This window comes from Coenobita brevimanus, chromosome 25 (assembly GCF_032717465.1).
Source record: "Coenobita brevimanus isolate Jiangsu-jjx chromosome 25, ASM3271746v2, whole genome shotgun sequence".
NCBI classification, from domain to species: Eukaryota; Metazoa; Arthropoda; class Malacostraca; order Decapoda; family Coenobitidae; genus Coenobita; species Coenobita brevimanus.
This window is the reverse complement of record NC_136978.1, coordinates 1,832,501-1,842,500: the sequence shown is the minus strand read 5'-3', so window position 1 is coordinate 1,842,500 and position 10,000 is coordinate 1,832,501. Positions and strand designations below refer to the sequence as shown.

Here is a 10,000-nt window from a genome sequence, read left to right as displayed (position 1 = left end):
ATGATAATGATGACGATGATGATGACCAAAACGACGCTGATGATTATGGCTATGATAATGGTGATGATGATGATGATGATGATGATGATGGTTGTTTTTTTTCATTTTTCAGCCAACCTGTTCCTGGATATGGTAGAGAAAGGCAACAGACACAAAGTATTATGCTTCTTGGGCCAACCTGACAAGACCTACTACGTCACCTTCGTCGAAAAAATGGGTAAGAATTGATTTGTGTTGTGTATATTGTTAACTGGCCCCTCTCTCTCTCTCTCTCTCTCTCTCTCTCTCTCTCTGTCTATACCTTAATCCCGTCTAGGGTGGTCACAAACAAATCGCCTCCACGTCGCCTTATCCTCTGCAATCTAACTATAATCCAACCACAATCTAACCACAATCTATCTACAATCCACCCACCATCCAACCACAATCTAACCACAATCCAGCCACAAACTTACCACAATCCAACCACAATCCAACCACAAACTTATCGCAATACAACCACAATCTAACCACACTCTAACCACAATCTAACCACACTCTAAGCACACTTTAACTCTAATCTAACTTGTTTCAGGTACCCGCATAGGCTACACTGCACTGATGTGGGCTACTGAGCTAAATAATACAGTGTTAATCAAGGACCTGGTGGGGGCTGAGGCTAAAATCAACCATCAGAGCAAATCAGGTAGGCCTTTATTATTATTAGTAGTAGTAGTGTTATTATTACTGCTACTACTGCTACTACTACTACTACTACTGTTGGTAACTTCTGTAATGGCATGATATTTTTTTTGTACCGGCCTCTCTCTCTCTCCCACAGGTATGAGCTCCCTGATGCTGGCAGTGAGGAACAAGAATTTGGAGTGTGTACAGTTGTTCCTGGATAAAGGCGCGGACCCGAACATCAGCACGAACAATGGTGGGTACTGGCGAGTTGTTGGTGTACCTCTCTCTCTCTCTCTCTCTCTCTCATAACAGCGTCTTTCCTCCATCGTAACTTCCGATAACGTATCTCCTCCCCATCGTAACGTACAATCCCGTATCTCCCCACAGGATACACGCCGCTCATCTTGTCCTCCTGGTTTGGCTATGAGAAGATTGTTAAGGCCTTACTGAACGCTAAAGCAAGTCCTCATATAACGATGCAGAAAACGAGTAAGTGGTGATGATGATGATGATGATAATGATGATGATGATGATGATGATGAGGGTGTGTAAGAGAAAAAATAAACTGAAGGGATGATGATGACGATACCGATACGATGATGATGATGATGATGATGATGATGTATTTTTTAGATTACTCTGCGCTGTACCTGGCCACGCGAAACGGGTATATGGAGATTGTGAAAGACCTGATCGAGGCTGGAGCTAATGTCAACGTTAGAACATCATGGAGTGAGTCTACACATGTCTGTCCATGTGTGTGTGTGTGTGTGTGTGTGTGTGTGTGTGTGTGTGTGTGTGTGTGTGTGTGTGTTTCTCTCTCCTGTTACCCATAAAAACTATGCTATACTCTCATTACTGGTAAAAAAAAAAAAAAAGTATTATAATTTTATTGCTAGTACAAAAAAAATATATATATATATTTCCTTCTACTGGTGAAAAAACGTACAAAAACTGCTATATTTCTGTTGCAGGTGAAAAGGATATATTAAAAAAAAACACTCCTTTACTTCAATTAATAGTGAAAAAACTGTAAAAAAATACCAAGTTTCAATTACTGGTAGAAAAAAGCAAAACAAAGCTGTACAGTACTTACTTCTCTCTGCAGACGTCACCCCGCTGCATGTAGCCACGTACTGGGGACACATCGAAATTGCAAAGCTCCTGCTGGATAACGGAGCCGACCCCAACCTGAAGGAGAGCAACGGTGAGCAGTATGTCACACAGTATAGCATAGTCCACATTACAGGCCACCATTTTCTCTGATCCACATTTTCTGTTTAGATTCTTTTTCTTTCTCCAGGATGCAGGCTGTCTCTGAAACTAAGTAGTAGGCATAAAAGAACAAAATGAGATACACAGGCACACACGTTACAGTACCACCTATTATTTGGCAACACTTTCAAAACGGCAGTTACGACGATGAGAAAACTAATAGAAAGTACGATATATAATGTAGAACAATGACAAACATTAGAGGAACAATGTAGCACAGCCTGCGTACAGGGTCAGGAGTCTGCAAAAACAAAGTAATGTCCAGTTACACAACATAAGACTAACAAACACACTGATCACCACAACACAGCAATATGTGTCGTGTTATTAAAGGCGAAGGGCATTAGTGTGCGTGGTGAGAATGTCCCCCAAATATCAGTCCATTTCCTTGGTTTACTTGGTGTTGTTTAGAGGTCCATGTCTTCAGTCGCGGTGGTCCATCCCTACTTCCAGTCCTGGTGTCCCTACTCATGAGGTCCACTTGGTCCGGTATGGAGTTGGAGGATCGCAGCAGCTGGCACTGGAGATTCGCCTGGCACCGTCCTTAGGAACTTAACTTGTCAGGTCCAGCTTTAAGCCTGTCCACCGGGCAGCCTGTTATACCTCTCACTTCTTTTGGGAGTGCGTGCATTAAAGATTCTTGGCTCGTCTTGGCCAAAGTTGGATGCCAGCAGGGTTCTGGTTCTCCCCAGAGCTCTTGTTGGAAGGATTCGTCTTCTGCACTTGCATCCGGGCCGATTACTGTTGTAGGGCTACGGTGCAGAGGGTTTGGGATCTGCCACCAGGTTTTCCAGGGTCGTCCACACGTAGATGGCTCGGTACGTGTCCTTTCTTTGCTGAAAGTAGTGACCCAGTTCCTTGAACCGGTCCCAGTGGTTGTACTCCCGCATTCCTCTGATATGTTTGGTGAACGTCCTTTGTAGCCAACTGCTTGAAGCCTCTGGATGTCACCCTTCTTGTGTGATGACCACAGCTGGCTGCAGTAGTCCAGAGTGGGTTGCGCCGAGGCTTTCCAGATACTTCCGATCAAGGCGAGTTACTTCGTTTACATTAAGTACAAAAAGGAAAGGCCCTCATGAGAAACCTAGAAGAGTGGCGCTGGGTGTAGCAGCTGCAATGTTTACCCAAAAACCAAACCTCATAATTCTTTGAGCCTCGCCTTGGAAAGGACCCTGGCCCGACCCTGGTGAGGTGCCGTGTACCACATGGGGGCTCCGGGTCCCTGCGCGGTATATGTACTGCATTGCACCTGTAGCGCGGCCCCACAGAAACATTTGCTGCCTGTGGTCGATGGGTATGCTCGGCCAGATAGACCAGGGCTAAGCAATAGCAGCAACAGCAAAAAGGAATAGTTCTTAAACATGTCTGACGCATTTTCTCTAACACAGGACTGGCTGGCTGGCTGAAGAAAATGTAGTTGGTGAGAGACTCGCTTGTTTGCTCTAGGCCCGTGAGGTGGAGTCAGGATTCCAGGGGCTTGAATGGTGTGTGGAGGAGTGTCTGACCCATTTCTTCGAACATGCTGTCGTGCTTTCTCCTTCCTTGCTTTCATCACCCTACCTCACACCGTCATGCGATGGGAAAAAGGGTCTAATAATAATGATGATGATGATGATGATGATGATGATGACATATTCTCGTTACAGGGTACACTGTATTGCACAAGGCAGTCTACTACAACCATCCTGTAATTGTGGACAGAGTACTTGGCAAGGGTGCACGCGTCGACACACAGAGTGCTAATGGTGAGTAGGTGTGTGTGTGTGTGTGTGTGTGTGTGTGTGTGTGTGTGTGTGTGTGTGTGTGTGTGTAGCATCCATGAAGAACTGCATATCTGTCTATATATCATACAATTTTTTTTTGCCCCATCAGGCGTGTAGGGGCCCGAGGCAAGGCTACTCTGTCCCGGTACTTAAGGCGAAGGTGACCAGCCTCACCCGTCCCTGAGTGGCATTGTGAGCAGTAAACCCCAACCCTATCCTACTGGAGCGCCTTAACCCATTGCACCAACAGGCGTCAATTTGTTATACGGTTTCCACCCACCCTAGCGAATGATTTCTGAATTACAGGACACCGTTTAGCTTGTCATTCACTGTAAATCACCTAAAGTTTTTAAAATCCAATTCCTCATCCATCCCTAAGTGGAAAAACAGATGATGATGATGATGATGATGATGATGATGATAACCTTTTTTCCCTACCTAAGCATGGGGTGACGTAGTATCCACAAAACGAGGAAGGAGAAAATTCGAAAGTAGGAGAACCATCACAAGCATGCTCAATAAAATGGGCCAGATATTCATTCACGCATCACATAAGCCCCTGGAATCCTCACTCCACTTCAGAGGCCTAACCATTGGCACAATTACCCCTCTTATTTAACCTGTATTTATCATCATCAAAAATTATTCAGACGAGTAAAAAAAATAATTCTCTCTCTCGGCAGGCCACACCGCTCTGATGGAGGCGGTGAAGAAGGGACGAATGGACTTGATCGACAAACTCCTCACTGCCAAGGCCAATCTTAACATCCAGGAGGAAACTGGTGGGTACTGCACACACACACACACACACACACACACACACACACACACACACACACACACACACACACAGCACACGAATATATAGGTCACCAGAATGAAGAAACTAACTCCTTGGTATATTGAAGAACGCGGAGACAAAATGAGATTGGCTGATTACGTGTTTGCGGACATGTAGAATAGTTTGCTGATGCTGATGATGATAGTAGATTATGCCCTAAAATAGGATAATGATGATGATGATGATGATGATGATGATGATGATGATAGGGGCAGCCACTGATTCGTACCGCTCCCCGTTTCTAGGCAAGACGGCGCTGCACTGGGCGGCTCGGACGAAGAACGTGGAGGTGACGAGGAGACTGTTGCAAGCCTGCCCAGACACCACCATCACCGACAACAGGGGTGAGGGGTGCCACTTAACCTATACGCTGTTCACTTCAGCTTGGCGTAACATTGCCATCTCTCCAAAAAAACATTAGACTGATGCTTGAGGTTAATAGTAGAATATGGTGCTAGTCACGAAGAAGTGCTATGGTTGCCCTGACGCTACAATCACTGACAAAAGGGATAAGAGACACCATTTAATTTGCTTTATCACTCTTGGCGCTCCAAAGGGACGCCTTCACGTGGTGGCAGTGATATGATAGGGTGGTGGAGCTGCCCGGGTGTGCAAACGTACCTCAATTCGCTCCCTATCCCCCAGAAGGAAGATGGCAGACTGCAGGGGAGGAGCAATTTTAACGTGCAGTCCACTGGGTTCACGTTTTAGGTGAACCTGGGATTACTACTACTACTACTACTAATACTACTACTATCACCTTCACCTGTGCCATGTGACTGTGGGAAATAGGGATAGAGTGATGATGATGATGATAATGATGATGATGATGATGATGATGATGATTTCTTTCCCTATCTTCTCAGGTAACACAGCGCTAGACATTGCCAGGTTTACAACGAACAAGGAAGTTGTGAAAATGCTGGAAGGTAAGTTGGCCTCCACTAACTACACTCTTTTCACTTTAACTTGGCCTAAAAATGACATCCCTCCACCTTGAATGCTGAACTAGAAGGACAGATTAACACCAGAATAAGCTAGTCACGAAGAAGTGCTGCAGAAAGGATGTAGAACCGTAGTATGATAATTATGCTGCAAAAGGACGAAAATCTGGGCCAAGAAAAGGTGAAGGGTCTATGATGATGATTTTTAAGTATTTCTAAGTGTACATTATTACTTAAAACAGTAAAGTAATTATCACTTCTACTATTACTACTGATATCAATTAACACTATATAATGATGATGTTTAGTAAATATGTATTGTTTTATATTTAATCCAGTTTCTATATTTACTCTTTACCAAAATCACACACACACACACACACACACACACACACACACACACACACACATTTTACATCTCCATCTATCTATCTATCTATATGTAAGAGTTAGCATTTAATTCATTTGCTTATGCAGGTCACAATGCCGCTTCGTGCAACTGAGGCGTCCATTACCAAGCATGGGAATTACACACCTGTAATGAGACGATCGAGGGAAGAAAGCTGGGAGTGAGAGGAAGGAGAAGAAGAGGACTGAGATGAGAAGGAAGAAGGCTGAGACTGAGGAGGAAGGAAGGAAGAAGACTGAGAGGGAAGGAAGTAAGGAGGACGGAGAGGATGGAAGGAAGAAAACCGAGATTGAGAAGGAAGGAAGGAAGGAAGAGGACTAAGACTGACAGGGAAGAAAGGAGAGACTTTGAACATAGCCTTAACAGTCTCCCCGAAGCCCAGCAGTCCTCCTAGATGCCACACAACTTCCCATGTCACCACTTCAGCACCGATACCCTCCGTCCATATCGGATACATGCTGGGACTGTCTCATTTGAGCTTAGTATGATGGTACTGGGGGGGGGGTAGAGAGTGAGTACAATAATTCCTCATGAGTGAAAAAAAAATTACAAGCTTAAGTGCCAAATCTTGCACAGGTAGTTAATTAATTGCCAGGTTCTCCTATGTAATTGTCACAAAGTTATATAATCATCTCAAACCACCTGATTAAGAACAAGTGTAGCTGTTAATATTTTGCCCTATTGTCCTTCCTCACTCTCTAACTCTTCCATCAGCTTCCTTAATGGATATATGATAGCAAATTACACTCTTACAATACTGACAGATAAGTACAGTATATATATATTTATTAATGCAAGAAAGAAGGAACCCAAGGTCATTTTATGTTACAATATTATACTTTTTTCTATTCAGTCCACAGAGAGTTACTGGAAAATTGTCTGTTATATTTCCATCGTTAGCTGTGAAACTGAAATTGCTCTGTCCATCCCCCAATTGACAGTACCAGGTTTTAGTGAAGTTATGTAATATTTTAGAACACATCCCCGACTTGCAATGAGGAATAGATGAATTGCACTTGATATGCGAGTTCCTCAACTTTACCAGTGACGGAGTGTGGTGAGTTAGTGAGCCAGGCGTACCAACAACCATTACTACAACAACCACCACTCCAGCAACCACCACTACTCCTAAAACCACAACCACAACCACCACTCCAACAACCACCACTGCTCCTAAAACCACAACCACAACCACCACTACTCCTAAAACCACAACCACAACCACCACAACTACTACCGTCCAACCCAAGCTGCCTTACTCACGCTCTCTCACACTTGTACACTATGTTTACAAGTGTTACGCATGCCTTAGAGTACTATCTCTTGCGGATGTAAGCAGCACTCTTAGTACACCCAAAATACACCCCCCCCCCAGGTACACATGCATTTCTTTACTCTTTATATATGGTAGTTAAGATAATCAGATTTTTTTTTTTTATAGTTATTTAGTCCACTGCTAAAGAGAAATGCAGTAAAGGAAAATATTGTTAGGGATACACTGTCTTGTCACCCATCTTGCCTCACTCGCTTGGCATGTAACTTAAAAACATATATATTTTTTGCCGATCTTACTCTAAATGGTCATCTTTTTCCTTTTTCTTTCTTAACTTTGGCTGCAGATTTTTGTATATTTGAAATCTATACACGCTGTCTTTAAATGCTTGGTGGTTCAGTGGGATACGGCGCTCCGGTAGGATGCGACCCACGAAGGGCTAGAATCTAAGGTATGGCTGGGGGTCTAGTGCTCACATCATGCCACTCAGGGAAGAGCGACTGGGAGCGACGCGTCATTCTTGCCTTACATTTCTGGACCGAGTAGCCTAGCCCTGGACCCCTACGCTCTTGAAGGGGGACTGAAGGAGAAATACAGTTTAAAATGTTCCCTTGAAAATATATGAGAGAAATACGATGGGCAAAATATTTGGTGTTATTTTCTGAGCTTTTGGGTGACTCAGAAGAATGAGAGAAATGAGAAAAAATATATATATGTGTGTGTTAATAGGTACATGTATTTTTAAGTTGCCTATCGTATTCACAGCCTTATCCTGAGAAGGGAAAAATCAGAAATCTCTCACGATATGTAAAATGATGACGGATTTTAAGTTATGTGCTGGCATACTGGGGGAGAGGGAGGGGGAGACCGAGGATGAGATGGAGGGATGGAGTGGAGAGGTATATGAGAGAGGGGTGTGTGTGAGTCGGGGGGAAGAGGAGCGTAATGACAGGGGACAGGGAGACATGGAGGCGATTTGTTTGTGGCCACCCCTTGACGGGATTAAGGCGTCTGGCTATAGATAGATAGATGGATAGATACTGGACAGTGCTATAAATATTACCTAGTAGTTGAATACTGAATTATTTAACCATATATTATTTAAATCCTTATGTATTAAACTCATATCTTACGTGTAATATTTCAGGTCTTACAATAAAGCTTTCCACAAACATTATTTTTAGTGTCAAAATTAGGAGATAAGGGAGACTACACTTGGCATGATGTGAATATTCCGTAGAGTTTTCCAGGTGCTCAAGGCAGAAAGGTTAATTATAGTCAGGTGTGTTTTGATATTTTCACCTGATGATTCTGAGTCTGAGGGCAAATTAATAGCATCAAAGTTTAAGGTGTAATTAGGGTGTATTGTGTGTGTGTGTGTGTGTGTGTGTGTGTGTGTGTGTGTGTGTGTGTGAGGGGGGGGAGGCACACAACAATATGGGCTTCATTCTGGCGCTTTTATGAGGACGGGAGAGGCTGTAAATTTGGCTTCAATAAGAGAGGATCAGGGGGATGCTGGCCGGGGATGTTGTGAGGGTAAACAAGCCCACCAGTTGAGAGTAGGGGCACGGGGCTAGGCGAGGGGGGTGAAGAAAGGGAGCTGGGAGGGGGAGGGGAGAGAGAGGAGGGGGAGGAAGGGGACTGGGAAGGGGAGAAGGGAGATGTTGTGAGCAGACGTAGGGGGGATGTTGAGTGCAGGGAAGGGGTTGAAGAGGTAGAGAGGAAGGGAAGGGGAAGAATAGGGAACTGAAAGCAAGGGAGGATAGAAGGAATTGGGGGAGGTGAAAGCAGGGGGTGGAGGGGGAAATGCAAGCAGGGAATGTACAGGGGAGGGGGAGGGGAGGGCGGAGGGGGGAAAAGGGAGAAGATAAAGAGGGGAGGGGTCAGTTGGGAGCATTCAGGAGGGGGGAAGGGAAGCTGCGAGGTAAGGGGAAAGTCACAAACAGGAGGGGGGGGGGTTAAAGGGGAAGGGGTAAGTGGGAGGCAGCGAAGGGAGGGTGAGTGATGGCAATATTGGTCACTACCCCACCAATAAGGTCGGATTACTCTTGCCAGTCTCCCCCGTGACGTCACCAGTGTTTACATCGGCCCGTCAGCCCATCCACTCACATTTTTGAAAAGAGATCAGCCATAAACTCTATTTTGGGAGCAACGATGAAGCGAATAACACAGTGATTATATGCAACAGGGAGTGTGATTAATTTTATGAGGGGTCGTTATAGATTTTCTTGCAAATTGTTCGTAAAAAAAAGTATCATAACTGCTAATCACCCCTCTCATCATCATCATCATCATCATATTATCGTCGGCGTCGTCATTATTTCGTTGCAAATTGTGGGTAAAAAAAAAAAAAGCCAATTATCACGACCGTTGTTCATCATCATCATCACCAATCTCACGTAATAGGTAAAGGTAAGGTAGAATATAGAAAACGGCAATCAGAAAACGCAAACATGGGGGAACTATCGAAAATATGCCAAGTGTAACAGCCCAAACAAACTTCCCACATAGGATATTCACGCCTCTTCACTGCCTCACATGGCTATCTGTATATATTTTCCTTCCACCTGCTCTTCACATACAGGTAAAGGATGTTTTTTACCTCACCTTGAGACACCTGTAGGAGACGGTCACCTTCACATCTAATTACCTGGTTGTACAGATTTCCCTCCCCTCCCTCCCCATCCCCTAAAGGAAGGATGGTGGAGTGCAGGAACAGAGGAACTTAAGCCTGCAGTCCACTGCGTTCAGATCAAGATGAACCTGGAGCCACGATAACAACAATTTACGTGATTAAGGAGAAGAGATATACCATGCATCTTAGCCATC

At 44.4% G+C, this 10,000-nt stretch overlaps 1 protein-coding gene across 1 annotated transcript in view; it reads left to right on the top strand.

Annotated features, from left to right (window-relative positions):
* LOC145393669 (uncharacterized) overlaps positions 1-6,080 on the top strand; it is a 6,293-nt gene extending 213 nt beyond the window's left edge. Inside the window, exons 2-11 of the mRNA XM_080267718.1 lie at positions 575-685; positions 821-919; positions 1,054-1,155; positions 1,300-1,398; positions 1,775-1,873; positions 3,588-3,686; positions 4,388-4,486; positions 4,791-4,889; positions 5,412-5,474; positions 5,967-6,080. Of these exons, the coding sequence (XP_080123844.1) occupies positions 575-685; positions 821-919; positions 1,054-1,155; positions 1,300-1,398; positions 1,775-1,873; positions 3,588-3,686; positions 4,388-4,486; positions 4,791-4,889; positions 5,412-5,474; positions 5,967-5,992 (896 nt within the window). The 3' untranslated portion in view covers positions 5,993-6,080. The remainder of the gene's footprint in view (positions 1-574; positions 686-820; positions 920-1,053; positions 1,156-1,299; positions 1,399-1,774; positions 1,874-3,587; positions 3,687-4,387; positions 4,487-4,790; positions 4,890-5,411; positions 5,475-5,966) is intronic.
* The last annotated feature ends 3,920 nt before the right edge of the window (positions 6,081-10,000 follow it).